The sequence below is a fragment of the Eretmochelys imbricata genome, chromosome 16 (assembly GCF_965152235.1).
Source record: "Eretmochelys imbricata isolate rEreImb1 chromosome 16, rEreImb1.hap1, whole genome shotgun sequence".
NCBI classification, from domain to species: domain Eukaryota; kingdom Metazoa; phylum Chordata; order Testudines; family Cheloniidae; genus Eretmochelys; species Eretmochelys imbricata.
Genome location: NC_135587.1, coordinates 18,377,566 through 18,400,686, shown reverse-complemented (window position 1 = coordinate 18,400,686; position 23,121 = coordinate 18,377,566). Strand labels below are relative to the sequence as shown.

General features: G+C 44.7%; 1 protein-coding gene across 1 annotated transcript; it reads left to right on the top strand.

The window, feature by feature from the left end:
- The first annotated feature begins 1,566 nt into the window (after positions 1 to 1,566).
- SURF4 (surfeit 4) lies at positions 1,567 to 23,043 on the top strand. The gene is made up of 6 exons (XM_077836261.1): positions 1,567 to 1,722; positions 14,492 to 14,678; positions 16,295 to 16,371; positions 17,532 to 17,575; positions 18,345 to 18,531; positions 19,781 to 23,043. The coding sequence occupies exons 1-6, from the start codon at positions 1,675 to 1,677 to the stop codon at positions 20,045 to 20,047; spliced, it is 810 nt and encodes a 269-aa protein (XP_077692387.1). The 5' UTR covers positions 1,567 to 1,674; the 3' UTR covers positions 20,048 to 23,043.
- Positions 23,044 to 23,121: the final 78 nt, after the last annotated feature.

The following is a 23,121-nucleotide window of genomic DNA, read 5'->3' as shown; positions in this document are numbered from 1 at the left end:
GTGCTCTGTCTCCTTATTCGCACTGCTCCCTTCACGTCAGTTTGAACTCGATTAAAGCGTGCACTTGTGCCACAGTCCCTCCATAACCAAAACAGATTATGACAATTTACTTTAGAGCACTCTTACTTTATTACACGGTCAGAGCATTATATGAGTTTCTGTGCTTGTGCTTATTGGTTGTGTGTACTTGACTCATCCTGTTTGCTCTGGAGACTTTTTTCCTCTCCAAATCTTTGTTTTGTACTTTGTATTCAATATGTGGTATTAAAAAAAAAAAAAAAACCCCAACTATTAAGGCACCTACAAGATAGAGGAAAATATTTTGGTAAAGGGGAAAAAAGGTTTAGCAAGCCTCAGAAAAATGTTTATAAATAACATGGGAGGGGAGAGATTGTTTAAATGATGGAAATTATCTTCAAAATGCCCTTTTAAACAACATTACCTTCAGGGTAGATGTCAAAACAGTGAGATGAAAAGAATCACCTGGGGAAAGGGCAAGAGCACCGGGCTCCAGCTGCTTTGGGTAGTTTTCTCATTGCCTTGTGGTTTTTGAGTCTTCAGGGTAATCTTAAATCATGTTTTCAAGATTTTGTCTAATCGTGAGAGAATAGAAACTTGTTTTCTTGTTTTTAATTAAAGCTGTGATTCTCACCTAATCACATGCCTCCAGAAGCTGGGGATTTAAGAAAAAACACCAAATATTGTAAGGCATACAATAAAATCTCAAGAGTTGGCAACATAGTGTTTCATAGTCTGCCATCCTGCTTTGTAACTACTACCCCTCCATTTCAAGAGGAGATGGGCTCAAAACCAGAACCTTTTCCCAAAACCAAACAAAACCTCCCCTCTCCCTCCACCTTGAACACTGTAATTAGGCATCTTAGCACCTGAGGCAAGCAAGTATATTTGCGTCCCCTTCCATTTTTTGGGGGGCCATTTTTCCACGCTCACAGTTTTGTGCGCTGGTTGGCTGCCCCGCTCTTCCGGCCCTGGTTGCGGCCGTGCTGGGGGGTCGCATAAAAGGAAGAAGTGCTCAGACACCGCAGGCGGGGGTGCTGCGCTGGGCAGGGCAAGAAGCAGTACGGAATAGCTACAAACCATCAAACAAAATGCAGACAGACTGGACAGGGGCGGATTTTGCATATTGAAAATCTCCACCAGTTTTGCAGATCCACCCCCTCAGGCTTCGAACTTCGTGTGTTTCCTGGGTTCCCATACAATGGGCCCTGGATCCAAACCCCCCCCCACCCCAGCTTTGGTTTGGCAAACAAGATTTCTCCAAAACTCAACCCCAAATCCACCGCGGCGTTGCCCACCTCTGATTGCAGGGGGACCCTGCTCCTCCTCCCTTCCCCGGGCCGCGGTCACAGGGCTGCTGAGGGCCCTTTAAGAGTCAGGCCCAGGCTGGAGCTAGGCGGGCCGGTATCTCCCGTCAGTCCCAGGCCGCCGACTCCCTCCCTCGCCGGGGAGCCTCCTGCGCCTGGCGCTGTCCCTTTAAGAGCTGGCCGACGTGGCAGAAGCAGGAGGGAGCAGCGGCTTTCGCGGCACTTCCTGTGCAGGCGCTGGCAGGAGAGGCAGGGCTGCGAGCGCCCAGGCAGCAGGCAGACGCCCAGCCTGCAGGAATCCCCCTCGGCAGCACCCACCCAGCCACCCTCCCGGCCGGCCGCCGAGACCATGGGCCAGAATGACCTAATGAGCACGGCTGAGGACTTTGCGGACCAGGTGGGTGTCTGTCCCTCCCTCTGATCCCTTCCCTAGGCTGGAGGCCTCCTCCACATGGAGGGTGTATCCCTCCCAGGGGCTGTGGGGTTCTCCCACCGAAATAAAGGGGGAATCGGCCTGTGATCTGTACCTCTGGCGGGGTGTCCCCACTTTCCCCCCCACCCAGAATAAATGGGAATCGGCTAATCTTGCGCATCCCTGAATGAGCCTGCTAGGGGGTCCTGCCCCTCCCAGGATAATGGGGTGGGGGATCAGTCAGTGGTGTGTGTCGCCGGCAGGCCAACACCCTAGAATATTGGGGGGTTAGGGAAACAGTCTGTGGTTTGTACACCGGAGAGACCATGGTGTTTGTCCCTGCCCCCTGAATAAAGGAGGGGAATCACTCAGTGGTGTGTACCCCTGAGGAGCTCTGGGGTCTGCCTCTCTCTGATTTGAGGATTTCATTAACTCAGCCAGAATTTATGGGCCTCTTGGGTGGCTGAGGGTCTGTGGCCTGCAACATGCAGAAGGTCGGACTAGATGATCATGATGGTCCATTCTGGCCTTACAGTCTATGAGCCTTACCCCCCACCTCAAGGATAATGGGGAATCAGTCAGTGATGTATATCCTGGAAGGGACATGAGGCATCAGGGTGTGACAGTTGATGGTAATCCTGCCCCCCACTAACTAAAGAGGTATTTGTCATTTTTGTTACCCATGAAGGAATGGATCTTGCTCCCACCCTGGAGCCTGCATCTTGTGCCTTGTTTGAATGAAACTGTCAGATCAGTGCTGTAACCCTCCTCTCCTGGCAGCCTGGCTTCTTCCTATCTGTTAATAAATGTAAAGAGCCCCATAAGGGGGTGAGGAAGGCCAAGCCATTCTTCCTATCTCTCTCCAAGAAGTGTCCAGGTGGCATGTGGCAATAGGGGATATGCGAAAACAAACGTGCAGTGAAATGATAATGGAAAATCCTAACCCCAGACTGCTTTTAGACCATGTCCAGAATCATTAAGTGGAACAGATGAGGAGGAACCATCGGTCTCTGTCTGAGCTTTAGGTTCAGAATAAAAGTCAACCCGGATTGTTAAACATTCCTTATAAACTGTCCTTGTAGATGTTGACGCCAGCCTAGACGGACCATCTTGTGCTGTTGCGTAATACAGATATCTATGATAAGTCAAAGCTTAGAATCGCTCATCTTGCTGTGAGTGAGCAGAATAGTATGAATGAAGCGTTCAGTCACTCTCTTTGTGACAGTGTCGTAAAGCAAAATCTTTGTTGGCTTGGTGACCAGTATATTTAAAATGAGGTAGTAACATCTGGCTGCCTAGAGCTAAGATCTGAAAAATTGGACTTGATCTGACTCCTAAAGCAGGATGAAGGCTGGATGATGCATATTACAAGATCTAAAATGGATATGTCACCCTTGAATCTCTGTAACTGACCGGCACTGGAAAAACCTGCCATTCGCTGTCTTTTCTAGACAGATGGCTTGTTTAGGGCCAGATTCTGCTGTCTTTATGTTGATTTCAGTGGGACTCCGTATGGTGTTTGGTAGTACTCAGCCTGAATAAGGGTGTCAGAATCAGGCCCAGTTTGTCTTGTTGACCCATCAGAAGTGGGAGGACAAGATAAACAGTTGCTGTATCATAAGGACTCCTCATTGTTTTTGCTGATCCAGACTAACACGGCTACCACGCTGAAACCTGGCAGTTGCTGTATTGTGTTCATACCCTTTGCTAAATGTTATGACTCTGGAGTCCTAGCTGCTACTGAGGGTTTTATTGTTTTAATACCTGTGTGTTTATTCCCATGTGACTATTTCTGGGATCTTAAATATTTCGTAAGAACTCCTGAATGCCTTTTTGTCCAGCATGAAACCATGTCTGCCCCCTTCCTGGAATAACTTTCACTGACACAACTTTATTTCTCTTTGACCTCATTTTATTTTAAAGTGACTATTCTTAGCTACAGCCTATTCCTGATGTTTGTGGACACTCAGCCATCAGATTGCAAAACCACGCTTAGGTTTTGCAAGTAAGTAATTCATTTGCTAACTCTAGGTCCAAATAGTTGCCCCCTGCTTATTCTAACCACTACCTATGCTGCTAAAACACAGACCCATACGCGTGTGGGAGTGAGTTTACAAAACAATAAGCACTGGGTATATTTTTGCATGGTGGGTATTTTGTATTAGGGAAGTTCTTAGCTCATTTGGAACAAAACATTTGAACTGGGATTAGACTGAAGATTTTTCAGATGGTTGGGGTGGGTACATCAGATTAATACCCTAGACATCCTTTTTCCTTCCCATTCCTTGTTATAATAGTTGGGATTAGCTAATATGCTATTGCTTTCTCCCCAGGGGTGTAATGAGCAGGTTATTAGGGAAGCTCGAACCTGTGACCTTCAGCACCCAAAGCGCAGGCATCTGCCCCTTGACCTTAAAGAGTAATGCTGCTAACTAGCAGCAGTAATAAGCTTTTAAGCCATATGTGGACCAGCCACTAGAGGGGAATATGGCACACTTAAGTGTGTTACAAAGCTGACAGTGTTCTGAAGGAGAGATAGATTGGGGTTAGGATTGACCTTGGCTCTGGAAATGGTCTTTCTCTTACAACCAATGTTTGTCCACTTCATGGGTGTGCAATACAAGACACACCTGTTTTGTTTGGTGTTTTTCTTAACTGTGGGCTTTAAGTTGAGCGGGCTTTGCTGGTTGGCAGGTGTGGGTGGCTTAGGGGAAAACCAGCTTCTCTGATTTGATGGGATAGGTAATAATTATTTATAGTGCCTAGTACAAACAGAAGATGCAGTCCCTTCTCCAAAGAGCTTACAGTCTAACTGTAGGTAATGTGGAATTGTTTCCTTGGTCTAGGCCCACATCTGCCATGAAATGGAAAAAAATCTCCATAACTGGGAGCAAAGCTTCTCAAGGATCAGTGCTCAGAGCTTCTAATTGAATACAAAATGTTCAAGACTGAGCCTTTAACTGTGTTTCCAAATACTGTCTGCATTATCCAAAGCTGAAGTAGCTGTAACTAGGTCTTGCGTTGAGTTTGCACTCACTACCTAGATTTGCAGGAGGAGTTGCCTATCTCTGAGGGAGCAGACTTCTGGCTAGTCTTCCATTTGTGCTGATATCACTTGAGAAGGTGGTTGTTTGGCACTCTACTCCATGTAGAGAGGAGTGCAGGGAGACTATGCAACTATTGTAAATGAGTGAAGTGATTCTAGCTGGTGGAAGGAGTGAGTGTGATGCCCAAACCATGTTCCTGTGGCAAAAAATGCAGAGTTTTCTTTAATCTTCCATCCCAAGGGCCTGTGAGTGTGCAGCTGATCAGATCTTCCTTCTGACCTCTAGCTTTCTGAGATAGTTCATATAAAAACAATGGGGTGAAGAAACTTTTTGGTTTTAAACCTTGTCCTTTCATTTTCCAGTGAAGCTAACAGAGCATGGAAGGTCCTTATTTCAGCCTGGCATGTCCAAATAAGTGCACTGATCCTGTTTAGTAATAAGCCAAGCACCCTACTCCTGCCATAATCTGGAAGTGTGACATTTGCTCCCATGGAGAGGATGGGCAGCCGAAGACTTGATGTGCCATGAGCCCACCTGGCAACTGGAGTGCTGTGAATTACACTCAGGAGGCTTGTGTGAAAAAGGGAAAATGGAATGCTATGGGGAAACCTTAAAGCTCAGAACAACAAAGATGAAACCCTCTAAAGAATAAGATGTCCAGAAAGCTTCTGGCCTGCTCTTGTCCTTCCTCTGACCTCTTTTAAAGTGACAGAGTGAGCCTATAGTAGCGTTTCTTAAATGCGGCCAACGTGGCTACATGCGGCCACCAGTTGCTTTTCTTGTGGCCACAGCGTCCTGGGCTGTGATTGGGAGAGGGGCTAAGCAGCGGCCCCTCCTCCTCCCTGTTGCTCCTGGATGCCCCGCCTTGGTGTTGGTGCCTGGCACCGCATGCAGGAGTTGGGCCCTGCCCCCCTCTGAAGACATCTGGGGCACGGTGTTTGAGGAGTTCTGGCTCCCCGCTGCCTTCCCCAGCCATGCACCCTGCCCCCTTCCCCCCGCTGGCCCTTGCTGCCTTCCCCAACACCCCATCCAAGGCTTAATTTGTCCCATGTTTGCTGGGGCTGAGTAAATCTGCTGTGAAAAGTGATACTTGTATGCTTGTTGATACCACTTTTCACAACAGACTTACTAGCTAGCAATAAATAAATTGCAATGATTTGGACGCGTATATGGTGCACATATATTTGTTTTTCCGAAAACAAAGTATTTTAGGGAAAAGAGAGAGAGCGGCCACCAGCAAGACTTGGTGGCTGCACTCTGAGGCCACCAACTAATTTATCCTGAGAACCCCTGGCCTATAGTCCCTCTTTCTAAATACTGACTCCTCCTGGGAGGAGGGGAGGTGTCATTATCTCCACTTCATAGACGGGTTGAAACAGAGAGAGAAGAAGTGATTCACCCCAGGCTAGAGTGTAGAGTTTGGTGCCAGGCGTGAAATGAGATCTTCAGCATTCCTTGCTCCCAGTCCTGTACTTGGGCCACTGGCTCATGCGTCTCTCCATACGGGAAACAGAGCGGCTCCACATCAGGGTTGCAGGGATGCGTCCTGTATCTTTATCAGAGACACAAGTCTGTAAACAGTATGTTGCAGTCCAAGTGTCTCTGTGCTGTTTGCTTGGCAGCTGCCTTTACCACTTTGATCCTAATGGTCACTAATTCAGGAATAAACAGAGGAGTCTCTTTCCTGATGAACTTTGGAGCATTCTTCTTGTTCCTGTGTCCCCACCGGCATTCTGGAGATGAGAGCCCCAGGTGAAGCTTGGCGAAATCAGAGCTGCTTATAAAAGAGCAACTGCTTGCAGTGTGCAGTGGTCTTGATTAAAAAATATAATGCGGGGATGGGGAGTTCACTTAAGCACCTAGGTGAAATACAAAGCTAGGTTTGCCCAAGGTAACATGAGACGTCTATGTATGTACGTCCCAACCAACCATCATAAGGTATTATCTCCCCCCACCTTGTCTCTATAAGAAGTTTTATGTCAGAGCCAGGAATAGAATCCAGATCTTCTGGCTCCCAGTTCTGTGCATCAGTCTTAAACCCATCATATATCTACAGTCTCCCTAGCTGCTGCTTTCATTCTTGCTTATTACTTCGTAAGTGCCATAAATGAGCATTGTGCTTTAGAGGTGTGTATGTATAGAGACAGACCTTGCAACTTAGACCAAAGATGATGGGGTGATAACAAGGGATGGGGTTGGGAAGGAGGATGATTTGATCACTTAAGGAGACCAGGTGGGTGAGAGAATATCTTCTGGCTGGCCAGCTTCTGTTGCTGAAAGAGACAAGCTTTCAACAACAACACTGCAAATCACTTAAGGGAGTAAAGCAGGTGAGTCAAAGATTCGAGTTCTTTATTTGTTGGTTGGATTACGTAGCCTCCTTGAGGAAAGCCATTTGGAGAAGGGACTTGATCCAGGGAATGCTGGATCCTTGTGTGTGTTTATTCCTAAACTAAGAAGAGTATTTAAATCTGTCTGTGTCCTCCACAGGGCTTGGTTTACTGCCCTCATAACCTCATTAGAGGAGAAAATGCCAACACAAAGCCCTTCTGCAATATGTGTTAATGACATGGCTGGGAGTGAAGAACCAATTGTCCTCTCAAATAATATTGTTTAGTTTTTCCAGCTTTGGCTGTGCTTGTGTGAGATGCAGTCTTCAGTGTGGTCCATGCAAGGCCCACAGAATAATAGGTCATTTGATATTCAGTGTATAGAAAACCCTAAACTACAGATGTGCCATGAGTTTAACATAATCTCCTTCCCTCACTTGAATAATTTAGTCTTAGGTTAAGTGTATTGTGTCAGTGAAGCTCAGGTAATTACATTCTGTGTACCTCTAATTCCCGGGTCGTTTCAGATGGATAAGATTTTAACTTTGTCCTAATCAGTTACTATGAACTGTTAAACAGCTGTACCCCAGAGGTGGCTGCATTGCAACAGTGGTTGAAGTGATTCTTACTATAGCTATAGTTTGCATGGTGCTGTAGGGCATTGAAATGAGGTTTATAAATCATGACTACTAGAGATGGGCCCAAGCTGTAACATGTGGATCAGCACTTCCATGAAGTTTGATGTCTGGATCTGGCATTCTGGTTTGGTCCTATTGATTCAATCCCACCAGTAGAAGTTGCCCATTCTAGATAAATTCCACTGTACCTAGTTAAATCACTGAGAGAGTTCAGTACATAGGTACTCTGAATCCTAAAATCACCAGACACTTCTGATACGTGTCCCGCGCTATCATAGTTAACTATTGCTTTCTCATCTCCTCCGTTAGTCTTACACTTTTTTGTTGCGCATTCTATTTCTGAATTTGGCTCATTTTCTCTACCTTTGCTATGAGCAGTGGCCTCAATGCTTACATGTGAGTTGCATAAACACAGCTGTATGCATGACTGATGTCAGAAGATGGCTTGCATAGCATTGGTTGCCTAGCATTGCTCCCACCTTCAGTCCATCCTACTTGTCTTCCACTGATTGGATCACAAGCACTCATGTTTACTAGGCAACAAAATTCTTTCCTGTGTGTGCTAAGAAGGGAGGAAGCCTGAGTGAGGGAACAGTTTACACTTTCTATCATGGGCTGTTTGGTTTCAGGGAAGGTGACAATGAGACTCGTCCATGTGACTTATTACAACAAAAGATGGCAGGTTCCAAAGCTGATTCTGGGAAGTAGAGCTGCCCCTTGACAGTTGTGCTTATTTTGCAACCTTTCCACAGTCATGTTCCTGCTGATCTTCAAGACAGCAACCTCCCATTACACTCCCTCACCTGCTTCTGTTCTCTGCAGAAGTTGCCAGGGCAGGCTTCTCTCCACCTTTCCATTTTCCTGCTCCTGCTTTATCAAATCATTTTAACCTCTGCTCTTCCCCTCGCTTTAGGCCTAAATTTAAAAACTCCCTCTTGTAGAACGTATAACTTCCTCCCTCATTGGCTTGTTAGTGTGACCGATTTGTTGTTTAACATTTGAAAGTTCTCTATTGATCCCTACAATTGTATCTGTTCATCTAGATCAGGGGTAGGCAACCGTATGCCCGCGTGCCGGAGCTGATTTTCAGTGGCAGTCGCACTGCCCGGGTCCCGGCCAACCATCCGGGGGCCTCTGCATTTTAATTTAATTTTAAATGAAGCTTCTTAAACATTTTAAAAACCTTATTTACTTCACATACAACAATAGTTTCATTATATATTAAAGACTTCTAGAAACAGACCTTCTAAAAACGTTAAAATGTATGACTGGCGCACACAACCTAAAATTAGAGTGACTAAATGAAGACTCGGCACACCACTTCTGAAAGGTTGCCGACCCCAATCTAGATACTTTCCAGACAGCCCCCATCAAGGAAAGGAAAGGTTTAGGAAGACCTTTTTTTTTTTTTTTTTGTTCTGTTTTTTAAACTGCCTCTCATTCCTCCTAACTCTATTCATAAAACCGCACTCTGAACCACCTTAAATAATTTGTGGCCCTGCCTGTTGCTTTTCAGACGCGTGGACACTTTTTCCTGGGCCTGGACTACACCTAAAAATTAGATTGACCTAGCTATATTGTTCAGGCCTGTGAAAAATGTCACGCCCTGTGCGATTTAGTTAGGTTGACCTATCCCCCATGATAGATGCAGCTCAGTCAGTGGAAGGATTTTTCCATAGACCTAGCTACCACCTCTCGGAGAGGAGGATTAACTGCACTGGCAGAAACCCCCTTCTGTCAACGTAGGAAGAGTCTATACTAGGATGCTGCAATGGCACAGGAGTGTAGACAGACATACCCTTAGTTAAACATCTCTAAAGCTCTTCCCACAACACACAGTCAACCTGGGGAACTCTTTGCCAGAGGATGTTGTGAAGGCCAATACTATAACAGGGTTCAAAAAAGAACTAGATAAATTCATGGAGGTCCATCAATGGCAATTAGCGAGGATGGGCAGGGATGGTGTCCCTAGCCTCTGTTTGCCAGAAGCTGGGAATGAGCGACAGGGGATGGATCACTTGATGATGACCTGTTCTGTTCATTCCCTCTGGGGCACCTGGCATTGGCCATTGTTGGAAGACCAGATACTGGGCCAGATTGACTTTTAGGCTGACCCAGTATGGCCATTCTTATGTTCTCTCCAGCTTCTGATGTAGCTGAAGAACAGGGGAAAGCTGCTGTCAAGGTGGAGAATCCTTTCTCCCTTGTAAAGGCCGAAGTGTACAGAATGCCCAGGGAGAGGCCTCCCTGCTCTGAGAGAGGCCAGGTCAGTAACCCAGAATTACATGCTCCCATGTGGGGGAGCTGGATTGAGGTCTTTAAGTCAGTGTGCACACACTCTCCCTTCCTCTGAACCCTAGGAAGAGCCAGCTGATTTGGCTTTCTCTGGCAGGTTGGGTTTGCATACGCTTTGGGTGGCGAGGAAAGAGACAGCTGTTTGAGAGTCTGTTTCTGACCCCCTCCAGGAATTCACTTGGCATTGGCATAATCTGTTCAAACGCTTGGGATGAAGAGTCTTCATTTCTGTCTTAAATGTAGTTAGTCTGTCACCTGGGAGAGCTTGTCTTAACATCGCAGTGTGGTATATTCTAACAGGACTCAGAGCTGCAAGCAGGGCAGGTGCCATTTGCTCACTAGAAATCTTTTTTAGCAAGCTGTGGGTCAGTATAAACCCAGAACTACTCTAATTCTAGGCCCAGGGTGGATATGGCACTTTGAATGCAAACATTTTTCACACCCCTGAGCGACACAGTTGTGCCGATATAGGTTTGTAGTGTAGACCAGACCTGAGTTAAGGATCTCTAATCAAAACTTGATCCTTGGAAGGTGGATCACAGCCTGCCTCTCTTGCCTTGTGCATTTGGGCCTTTTCTTCCAAATCAGCCACTGTTTTTAGCAGGTCTCTTACGCACTTGCTGTATGCTCTGTACGCTCTCTACCTAGTTGATGGTACGAGCCAAATGTAGATCCCGTTCCTCTTGTTCTAGGAAGAAGACAAGGCTGCCCCCTATTTGTGACTTGCTGGTTGTGTATTCTTTTTGCATGGGGATTTCCAGTGCAGTGCACTGATGCTAAAACAGGTGCTTTCAACCCTCCTGATGCCCAGGTGTTGAGCTATTATGCTTTCCTGTCCAACGTGGCTGATTAGGGTGTTGCTGGGTGCTTTGAAAGCTTCTCCGTCGTTAGACTGATGTTGGAAAGTGCTGTTTCCTCCTGATTAAAATTCATCAGATGTCTAGCATGTTGCACAAGCAACACCTCAGATTATTTCCAAACTGAGGAGTAAGACTTGCTATAGAAACCCTCTAGTTCTTTTCTGTAGGCATTCTATACTTTCTATCCAGTACTTTTGGAGCATTTAGTTCTTTTTACCCCATGTCTCTCTGTGGAAATCCTGCTGGAATTCTGTGCCACTGTACAATGCAGAATTTGCACAGAATTAACGTTCCCCATAGAATTTTAATTTTTCCTGATGAACCTGTGATCTCCCGTGCATGGCAGCCAGAGCCTCGCCATGCGCAGGGCTGACAGTGGGAGCCGCAGCTGGATGCAGAATTTTAAAATATTCACAGAACCTTTAATTTTTTGGTGCAGAATTCCCCCAGGAGTATCTGTTGTTTGTGATAGTTTCTGTCTCTGCTACAGAAAAGGACCCTTCTAAATCAGTCTCGGTATTATCACAAGGGCCATAGAAGCTTGATCTGTAATTCTTCTTTCCCTGTAATCTTATCCTCTTCCATGGAAGTCACATGGTTTGTTTGCTTGTTTTTGTTAGCAAAGTCAACATGATTGCCTAATTGTGAGAATAAGGTTTATTAACTTGTAGAGGCTGAGTCTGGGGCCCCATTTTAAAAAATGGGAACAAAATTACAACAGTTATAATTTAAAAAAATATATAAACAATACACTTACTGGCAGAGGATAACATTTAAAGCATGCCAAATTTGGGGCTTGAACTTTTGGATGAAAGGTATAACTTTGTTATGTACAATAATGATCTGTTTGTTTTGTTTCTCCACTTGGGGTGCATGTAGGAGTTTCTTAGGTAACTCAAATACAGTTTGAAGCTCTCTTAGTCTGCTATTCTGGACGAAGAAAAGAGCTCATTTGCAATTTTTTTTTTTAACTTCACATTGGTTAATTTTAGGTCACATCTCCCTTGTATTAATGTGTATTTAATTGTTTGGTTTGTATCTCACTAAATGACAAAGATCATAAGAAATGTATCTCTCCAGATTCACTCATCTAGCTGTTTGAAAAACATTTATATTCAAAAATCCCAAAGTATAACATTCAATCTGTACGTGGTTGAGGTTTGTGTTCAAAGTATGTTTAACTGACTTGAATCTTGACCCTTTAGACTCTAGATGCACATGAGCAAGACTAGTGTAGTTTGCTCTTCTGATATTAACTATTTGGGCATGTCTGTTGTGTTAACATTTCTGCTCTGTTTTTATTCATGCTAACCTTGAATTAGGCAGCAAGGAAGATTTCTAACTTGCACAGAACTTGGAACATCCTTTATTAATTGGTTAATTATGGTGGTGGGAATAAGCTTTTAGAAGTGCCTTTAATCTCCTGCCGCCCAGCTGTTGTGAAGCCAAATGTTGCCAGAGCTGCAAAATCATACTAACTAAAAGCAGAAAGTGAAACTGATTAGTCTAGTTTCATTGTCCAAACTGAGTAAAATGCAAGAAGTGAACGTCATAAACAATGAGAAGCTAACTTAATTTTTTTTGGTCAACATACATTTTTACTAGTTAGTTTGCTGACTCGATTAGCTAAATTCTCTGCTAGTATAAATTGGTGTACCTCCATTGACGTTAACTGAGTTGCATCAACAGAACATGATCAGTGCTGGGTGTGACTCTGTACCTTTTTTAAGTTCCTGTTCCCTAATGGTACAAGAAACACTGGTGCAAGGGGACCAACACAAGACATATACACTGTTTTTTCATTGTGAATTTCCTCTTTGTGGCGTTCCTGATACCTTTTGAAGAACACCTCTTCAGGTGGGTGGGTTGGTTGGTATTGTGGGGTCCCCCCCCCGAACATAGTTTAGATTCTAATACTGAGTAAAACTACTTGAATCAAAGTCCCATAAATTGTTTTTAATACATACTGTGTATGAGTTGTAGGAGGTTATAACACATGGTTCCCCTACTGCTAAACCAGGAGTCTCTGCAAAACCTGGCATTTCTGCATCAGGAGTCAGGCTTTTGCATGCATCTGGCTGTGACATTGCTCAGCGGGAACTGCCAATAAAATCAGGAGATAGGCACCTTCTGCTTCTCTTCTTCTGCTGTTTAATTTAGAATTGACCATATCTATCTCACATACAACCCCTGACAGATGTCACTTGAATTACCATTACTTCACTTCGTCAGGGATGTAACTTGGCTGTTCTGCACCTGGTGTTGATGCCCTAAATATGTTTCTTAAATAAACAGTCACCTCACTTTCAGCCAGTAGGCGTTTTCTGTTACCAAATGTCTGCTGGTACTATTACATCACTGCTTTCTATACAAAAAGTGGAATGTGCTATTTGCAGGTTTGTTAAGAAATAAACAACTTTTATTAATACCTTTCTGTACCAAAGGGATGGTTGGTTGGGTCGGAGGAATAACACCGGACACTTTTTAATATTAACCTGGGATCAATGCAATGGTTCTAAATTTTCAATAATGGAGTGCAAGAATCCAACACCCACGTGTATGCCAGCTTGCTCAAAAGGTACATATAATCATGGCAACTGCCTGCACAAACACAGTTGCTGATTAAGTCATGTGTGTTCTAGGTGCCCGCACGTGGCTCCCTTTGCACACCAAAATTGTGGCCCTTTAGCCTGAGATTTGTGTCAGAGCATTAAATCTACAACCAGTTATTAATCCCCCTCAGGATATGCCTTGGTGCTCTATTACAGTTATTTAAATACGAATGAAGACTCAAACGATATACTAGCTGAGAACTGGAGAGTGAAGAGGTGATCAGATATTTTTTTTTTAATATGCAAATATCTTGCATGTGTATAATTTGTAAAAGAAGCTAGACTCCTCGGGGTGTATGTTTTGGTTCTGCTCAGCAGTAGTTGCTCCTATATAATCTATAATTCTCACAATGGCAGAGTGATCTAATGGTAAATTTTCAGCATTCTGTTCACAGGATCAGACACAACTTTCCTTTCCAAGAAGAGAAGCGGTGTGCTCACTTCCTCGTGCCTCTTGGTGATATTATTTTTTTTAAATACTAGGTTGCATTGAACTGTAGTTATATATAACTGCCTAGTTCATCTCCCTGAGTAGTGTGTTTTTGTTATGTGGGTTGTGATTCTTAATGGGACTAGGGGCTGACCTCTGTCTCTGTATGTGTTTATCCTTGAAATCAACTAATATCCTATCCAGGATATCCAGTTTTTCATCTACAGTCAAACCCTTTTAGTATTGTATAGGAGAATCTTAGGCCTGATGCCACAATGTGTTGATATTTGCAGAGGAAGAAGTCAGTGGAAATTTTGCCCATGAGAACAGGGGAAATGTAAAGGCATAGGTGTTTTAAACCAGCATGATATCGAGAGGGTTTGGCTTTATCTAATTCCCCAGCACATCTGCGTTCAGCGGGATCTTGTGGTGGAGGTGGGTGTGTCCATGTGCACATGCCAGTGATACACCTGCAGTCTGCAGAGGGGCATGGCTCTTGGTTGCCTTGGACATTACTCCTCCTGCACTGTCTGCCCATGTAGTTCCTGCGAGTGACGAAGCAGTACCTTCCCCACGTGGCCCGTCTGTGCCTGATCAGCACCTTCCTGGAGGATGGCATCCGCATGTGGTTCCAGTGGAGCGAGCAGAGGGATTACATTGATGCCACGTGGAACTGTGGCTATTTCCTGGCCTCCATCTTTGTGTTCCTAAATCTCTTCGGACAGCTGAGTAAGTGGCTCTTAATGGCCTATTAGGGCAGATGCCAAATCGCCCTAGTGTTTCTGGCTCATGTTAGCATGGGAAGCCTAGTTTATTTTTCTTTACCCATCAAGCGTTTTATATTTTGATGATGCTTCATAGGTTGAATAAAGACTTTTCATTGGCCTCCCCATGTTTTGCTCCTTGACTTTTGAGTCCCCATGGTACCTCTTGGTCAATGAAAACTCTCTGAGGAGTCCCTTAGTTGACAGTAGTATTATCTATTTAATTCTGTATGTGTACCCAGATGTTGATAGGTGCATTCTGTAAATAAAATACTTCCTGTATTTAAAGAAAAAAGAGGAATTGCTCCAATATATCAAGATGATTACAGTGCCATGTTTTTCTTGCCTCAGCCCAGTATTGGCTCTTATAGAGGTTAATGTCAACTGGAAAAACATTTTTTGTCTTGTTTTTATACGGGAAGCATTTCAATCCTGCCCTGTTCACAAAAGCAATAGCACTGTGTTAGTTCATGAGGACTAGGAAGTGGAAACAGACTTGACACTTCAAGTCTAGCTTCTGTGTTCATGCTGAGTGAACTGTGAACAGTATCACTGGTGGGAAAGGAACTAAATTCTCCCTGTTTTATATTGTGTGTCCCCCTTTTTAAAATTGTCTCACGCACTCCAATTGCCTAGTCTTTCAAAGTCCTGTGTCCAGGGTTGGTTGGTTTTTTGTTTTTTTTTTTATTTTGTCCAGGCAAAAATTTAATTTTGCTAAATCTTTTCCCCTGTAGATTTTTTTTTTTTTTTTTTTAGTCAAGTTCTCAACGTGGAAATCCGCCTGCTGGGAAATGCGATCAGTTTTCTTTTGAATGCAAGATTTACAGGAAAGCTTCTGTTTGTTTGTTTAATATTCTGTATTCTCGAAAGAACTATGGTATCATCCTCCCACCACCACCTCAGGAAAGGCAATATCCAACATCTACATACTTGGCTGTTTTTTGTCTAACGTCTTGTGACCTTAAGCGTATGTCTACACTACCATAGAGCCTGGGTCAATTGACTCGGGTTCAGGCTGCAGGACTAAAAGTAGCAGTATAGACATTCAGGCTTGGGCTGGAGCCCAGGATCTGAGACCCACCCAGCCACCTTGCAGGGTTTGAAACGGCGAGCCCCAGCCTGAGCCCAAATGTCCATGCTGAAATTTTATAACCCCCCACTCTGAGCTTCACAAGCTGGAGTCAGCTGACCTGGGCCAGCTATGGCTGTGCTGCAGGTCTTTTATTGCAGAGTAGATGTACCCTTGCATGGCACCTGCCAACTAGTACGATGTGCCAGGGACTAAACAAAGATTATGTTTGATCCCTTGCTCCATCACCTGGTGGAATAATGGAGAGATGCTCTTCAGGAGCCATACGACAATGTCTCACTGTGGAGAATGCAGACTTTAAAGCTGACCTCTCCTCCTCCTCCCCCCCCCCCCCCCCCCAACCAGCAGTGTTTTGATACCAGATATCTCCTAGCAGAGGCTCTCTGTGACTTGGCTACATGAAATCCTTAACCTGCTGAAATTCAAACCAAAACCAACTGTTTCCTGTGTGAGCTGGAGATGTGGTAACGCTGTTTATTTCCCTTCCTCAGGCGGCTGTATCCTGGTGCTGAGTAGGAATTTTGTGCAGTATGCCTGCTTCGGCTTGTTTGGAATTATAGCATTACAGGTAGGAAGCCTCAAGTCTTCCAAAGTACAGTCCCTATCTTTCAGGCCCTCCCCACCAACCCCAATGGGACTGATCTGTCTCAGTTAAAGAAGCAGGAAGGATTGCCCTGCTCAGCCCATTGAGCCCACTGCCCTCCTTCAATTGGCCATGATCTCTTATGGCAACATGGTTACAGCTGTTCTTCCTCTGACATGCACAGCGGCAAGGTATTCTCCTTGGATGCTGATGCAGATCGGATCAGCCGGCTGTTTTTTCCAAGCACTGACAAGTATCGAATCAATCCTGTCCCATATAGTAGGAGGAGGTCCCCTTTGCAACTCACATGAGCTTCAGCAGCCTACTGCATAAGAGACCTATAACTGATTTGATCTTGACCCCACAGTGATTGCTACAAGAATATCTCAAAGTGGAAGGATCCCCATTGAATGCTGAAAAAACAAAAAAAAAACTTATTTTGGACAGGAAAGGTTTTCGTTAACATTTTGTCTAAAGCAGAAGAGTAGGAGTTATAACTTCTGGGTTCTATTCCCAAATTCGCCACTGACTAGTTGTGTGATCTTGGGCATTTAGTTTAACCTTCCTGCCTCTCTATTTTTCCCCATCTGTACAATGGGATGGATACTTGACTGCCACAGGGGATTGTTGAGGGTTAATTAACTATCTGCAAAAAGCTCTGAGAGTCACAGATATGCGGGTGATATAAAAAGCACCTGGGCTAATAAGTGAGCCTGACCTTCTGCATCCAAAATAGATTCTCATAAAAGCTCCTTATTGTCGTCATGCCAAACTACTTGCTAAACTAAGTAACTTTTTGTAAGATGTTATTGATTCTTACATCCTGCATTTAATCACACTGGCTTTGAACACTCTCTAAAAGAAAAGGAGTACTTGTGGCACCTTAGAGACTAACCAATTTATTTGAGCATGAGCTTTCATGAGCTACAGCTCACTTCATCGCATCCAATGAAGTGAGCTGTAGCTCACGAAAGCTCATGCTCAAATAAATTGGTTAGTCTCTAAGGTGCCACAAGTACTCCTTTTCTTTTTGAATACAGACTAACACGGCTGTTACTCTGAAACTCTCTAAAAGCTCTCCCTTTTCAAGGAGGTGGAAATAGCTTAAATATTTCAGTATTTCTTTTTTTCTTTTCCCCTCCCAGACCATTGCTTACAGCATTCTATGGGATCTGAAGTTCTTGATGAGGTAGGTCCTAGTTCATTTTACCTCCCTGTACTGTCCTTGCAGACTTGCTTCTGTGCATGTCACTCAGGGACAGGAATGAAGAGGTCTTTATAAAGGTCACATTTAAGGCCATCTCTACCCGACAAACTTTGGTCAACGCAAATTACGTCGGCACAAAGCTGCTGCAATCAATAGATCGCTTGTGCAGGCGCATACTTGACTCCTTACGTCAACACTGCATATGCTTGCCAGGAGTGCTTGTGTCAATGTGTAGTGTACCATGGATAGATATCCCAGTGTGCAACCCACCACCATCCAGTGCACTGTCTTTTGGGGAAGTTTTGGCAATGCATGGCAGGGCAGAAATGAGTCGCGCGGAGTGATTGGGAGCAAGGAGTCTTCATCCCATAATGTCATCTATGTCCCATGTTGTTTGCACCTTTTTAAAAAAAAATCCCACAAATGCATGTAGTCTTTGATAGACGCTTGGGGCCTGCATAGCTCCATGCTATGGTCATAAGCGTTGCAAGCGCTGGATGCACGATCCTCTTGTATCTGCAGAGCCATAAGAACTACTGAATCAGTGGGGAACATGATGCAATCTTGGAGGGCAGATTGCTGTGGGACATAATGAAAACCAATCCAAGGTTGTTGGCATTCTCACTCATTCAGGTAGAATGATCTTCATGACACATCCAACAAGCTCTATGATGTGGCTTTTATTTTTCTTGCACTGACCTGTAGATTTTTTTTTCCTTCTCTATGCCCCCCTCTCTCTCTCTCTCCCCAGGAACCTTGCCCTTGGGGGAGGCTTGCTGCTGCTTTTGGCTGAGTCACGGTCAGAGGGGAAAAGCATGTTTGCCGGGGTTCCCACCATGCGGGAAAGCTCCCCCAAACAGTACATGCAGCTGGGTGGACGTGTGCTGCTGGTCCTCATGTTCATGACACTGCTACATTTTGATGTTAGCTTCTTTTCTGTAAGTATCTGGCACAGAACTGGGAGTCAAGGCATTGGGCTTCACTGCTCTGCTAGAGCCTGGGTGGGATCCCAATCCAGCAATTCTTCTCCTTCGAGTCCTCATCTATTTCACTGGGTCTCCTTATGTAAGAATGCCAGATTTGGGTCCTGTCAACTAGAGATACTGTGTTCTGACCTCCTGGGTGTGTTATGAGTTAATGTCTATAAAGCATGTGATCTTTAGGATAAAGGATAAAGTATCAGTCTTTTAACTAATTAATAATTGAGTCTTTCTTTAAGCAGTAGGGTAAAAAATATTTCTTCAGGTCTGAGTGACAGCAAAGAAACCTCAATCCAAACTACTCACCTCTTCATAAACAAGATCTTAGTTTAGGAAGCGCCAACTTGAAACTAAATTCCAGGGAATGGTACCCCAAAATCTACACTCAGGGTCCCACACAAGCTGAGGGTTGACCCTTGCAGCCATCAGTCACGCAAGTCCTGCCACTGGATCATTGTAATGAGTGGGACAATTCACATGAATAGAGGTAGCTGGAAAGGGCCCTTTAGTTACTGAAGGAACTTAGAGATGTCAGATAATCTAGTGATAACCTGCCCTAGCCCATCTGTATCACAGCCAGGATGGGTAAGGATGGTGTCCCTAGCCTCTGTTTGCCAGAAGCTGGGGATGGGCAACGGGGGATGGATCGTTTGACTACCTCTTCTGTCCATTCCCACTGGGGAATCTGGCTACTGTCGGAAGACAGGATACTGGGCTCGATGGACCTTTGGCCTGATCCAGGAGGGCCATTCTTATGTTCTTACAGCAGCCTGTTGAATTGCCTTTACCTGAGCAACGCTGCAGCGACTACGCCTCCTCCATGCATATTTCTTTAAGGCTACGTCTGCACCTACAGGCACTATATGTGTAGCTACACACCCCAGTGAAAGGCTCTGGCAGTGGGGAAAGACTCCTACAGCTGCCAGATGCTTTCACTGTGGCGAGGAAAGGCTCTGACAGGGGGAGGCAGCAGAACATGACACTGCTAAAATTAGCAGTGCAGACATGGGTGGCATGGCTTGAGTGTGCAGGGTCTATACCCTGGGGTGTGTAGGACACTCTGCCCACCCTAAGCTGTGGCTTGCTGTCTACACTGCTATTCATACCTGTGCGAGCTGGGTATGCAGTGCCTGTGCTCTATAGGATACCATAACATAGCTGTGTATAACCCTGACTCTCCTCTTTCCTCCCCACTCTGCTCCTGCAGATTCTCCAGAACATCGTGGGCACAGCCCTGATTATCTTAGTGGCGATTGGCTTTAAGACCAAGCTGGCTGCCTTGACTCTGGTCATCTGGCTGTTTGCCATCAACATCTACTTTAACGCCTTCTGGACCATCCCGGCCTACAAGCCCATGCATGACTTCCTCAAGTACGACTTCTTCCAGACCATGTCTGTCATTGGAGGGCTTCTTCTGGTGGTGGCGCTGGGTCCTGGTGGTGTCTCCATGGATGAGAAGAAAAAAGAGTGGTAATGGGAGCAATGTAGCTTCTCAGGACACGACAGCTTAGGTCCAGGACGGATTCTCTATGGATTCAACAAAACCTGCCAGCATTTTACATATACCTGCTCCTGCTGTACCTTCCCCTGTTAAAGGCACAGATGTCTTGAGAATTTAATTTACAGTGGCACCAGTAATCTGATGATAGATGAGATATCCTACTACTTCAAGGAACATTGCCTAGGGTTATTTTATTGTTTTGTTTTTAACTTCCTAGAATTGGAACTAACCCAAGGAATCCACATTTCATTGAGTACTTCAGTATTGGCTTTTAAATTTAAAGTACTGTGAGCAGATACACAGTAGTATCATTCAGTGTGCTGTTTGGTTATTTTTTCTGTTTCCTTTTTAACTCTAACAAGTGAATACCACATTCCCCTCAGAACTAAAACGCCTCTGTGTATATAAAATCCAGCTGCTGGTTAGAGCATTGTTTGTACAATTGGAGAGTTATGCTAAGAAGACATTGGTTTTAAAAATTACAGTATTCTCTACCCAGGCCTGAGCAAGGGGAAAGCCCTTCCACACCCGGAGGGAGGGAGGGAAAAAGAGAATGTCAGAAGCAGCTGCATCCTTCTCTAGGTGAGGAAAGAGATGGTTTTATTCATCGAATGTCTCATTTCTGTTCCTGGGCGGAACAAGGGGGTAGTGGTGTTATATTGCTTTAAAGATTTCAGTAAGATGGGGGGGTGGATTAGTGGGAAGGCTCTCAAGACAGATTTCATTTTAAAAGGTGCTGTGCCAAAATCAATCCTTCTTTTCAGCATTTTCCACCCACCAACAAAGGGGAGCAAGCCAGGCAGTGATTCACAGAGACAGCTCCTTTCAGCAACCAACCACCATTTATCTAAATGTGGCTCCAGGTTCTTTCAATGTGAGCAGTAACTGGTAGAACCAATATTTGTGGAGCTGTGAAAGACCCTGTTCCTGGCATTGAAAGGCAAAAGCTCAAATGCTGAGCATTTCATAATGCATGCAGGTCCGCATCACCTCACCAGTGGGTTCAGAGCAGTGTCTGATCTTCCAGCCTAGAGCACCCTTTGCTTTCTTGATCCATTGCTGCCAGTCTCTCTTGTACATGCAAACTCTTTTTTTTTTTTTTTCACTGTGCAACAGCAGGTACAGAACTCTCAAGGGAAAAGCACGTGCTCTAGCATCCCAGTACAGACACTCATGGGCTGGGGGAGAGAATGCTTTCCTGAACAGGCTCCATTGTTCCTGTATTAAACAGTATGCAAAAATCAGCTGTATGATGCCTTACTGCACTGATTCTCAGTCCTGTGTCTCAAATGGCATCTGCCTCATTTTTGACAGTAGTAGCTAAGACTTCTAGTGAGTAGAACATACTTGACAGTGTCTTAATGGCTAGGGGAGGTACCTTATGCATTTTAACTCTCTGCTGTGCATTTCGCTCAGAGAGGAAATAATCCTTTAGTGTAAGTGGGTTGAAGGGAAACAGAGGTCCTGACTTTGCCCCATCAGCGTAATCTCTTCTTTCACCTCACATTCATCCCTGCTGGGAAGGGGCATTTTAGCCTCTGCTAGTGGCCTAAATTGGTGGGATGGGTTTGTTTGTTTTTTTGGTTGGTCTTATTGACTTGGACTCTGTGAGACACTCACCCTGTGACCTTAACTAGCAGCTCAGCAGGCTAACTGCCCTGGTTTCCTGCATCAATGGCTCCCTTCACTGTAGCTGCTTACATCTCCACTTTGAAGAGCAGCCCAGCTCATCATCTCCAGCAGGCAGCCAGCTCCTGGGCTTTCCTCCCCAAGGAATGCTGCTACGCCCATTGACCTGGACAGTGCACTCTTGCCTTTACCCTGGAAAACAGGATTCTCAGCAGCTGGTGATAAATAGAAAAGCCTCCAAGAATGTTCAGCCACTTACACTGCTCGTAAGGGAGAATGGCCTCTGTAGTGATAGAGGGCACTATCACTGGAGAGATTTCTTAAATTAATTTGAGATCAAGAGAGTTTAATAGTTATCCTGTGCCTTCCCCCCCTCCCCACCCCCCAGCAGGTTTTGTAGGAAAGGTTTTTGCCTCAGCTGCTCTTGCAGTGCCTGTGTCTTCATTGTGCAGGAAATGAGATCTTTCAGCTTCCTCCTGACGTTCGATACATAAAAGATATGACTGACTTTCACACTGCAGTTACAACAGGCAACTGTTTAGAATACACACATGCTCCTTAGCTGCAGCAATATTCTCTTCCAAACATTCTAGCTGCTGTGGGCAATTCAAGTATTTATAAGTGAATAGGTAGAAACAGCTCTTGTAACTACCCCTTAATTAGCTTCCTTAGGGTTAATCCCCTCATTCTGCCCAGCTAAGGAGCTTGATCACTTCAGAAGAGGGACTGTTTACTATTTCAGACACTAACTGATACAAAAAAAGGAGTACTTGTGGCACCTTAGAGACTAACATTTATTTGGGCACAAGCTGGGTTAAAACAAACCCACAGGAAATTCCTCTCTCCTGGAGAGGCTGCCTGCAGCCCCATAGGAAGTTCAGGCATCACAAAATAGATGTTCCCCTTTAGGAAAGGGGAATGTTACTAGCCATTTGCAGCAGGGATCTTGCAAGTAAAGTACAACATCAGCAGTAAGGAGAGGGCTTGTTTTTAAATACACTGCTCTCTTCCCACCAGTACCCTACCCAAACTGTGACTTTTTAGCCAACGTGTCCTTTGCAAGAGGGCTAGCTGTTTCTCACATGCGCTGCTGTACCACATATCTCCCAGAACTGATGCAGTGACTTCTCTAACAGTTGGAATGCTCTCTCAAAGGCAGGATGTAATCTACCAATTGGCTTTGCAAAGTGTTCTGAGTTCACTTTTTTTTTTGTTTTGCTTTATGTGGAAAGAGAAATAAGTATAAACTCTCATTTTATGCTGTATTTTGTATCTTAGTTGTGTTTGAAAATGTTTTGATTTTTGGAAACCATCAAAATAAAACTATGGCATCTTTGTTGTATCCAGCTTGAGCGCCCAGTTGGTGACCCTTCAGGGATGGTGTTCCCTGGTTAACACTTGGTATTAATATCTTGTGT

What these genes read in the sequence shown, in the direction of transcription:
- SURF4 (XM_077836261.1), top strand. Translation starts at nt 1,675, where the DNA reads ATGGGCCAGAATGACCTAATGAGCACGGCTGAGGACTTTGCGGACCAG. An exon ending in AAATCTCTTCGGACAGCTGA is followed by an intron (nt 14,679 to 16,294) that starts GTAAGTGGCTCT and finishes TCCCTTCCTCAG; the next exon opens with GCGGCTGTATCCTGGTGCTG. An exon ending in GATCTGAAGTTCTTGATGAG is followed by an intron (nt 17,576 to 18,344) that starts GTAGGTCCTAGT and finishes CTCTCTCCCCAG; the next exon opens with GAACCTTGCCCTTGGGGGAG.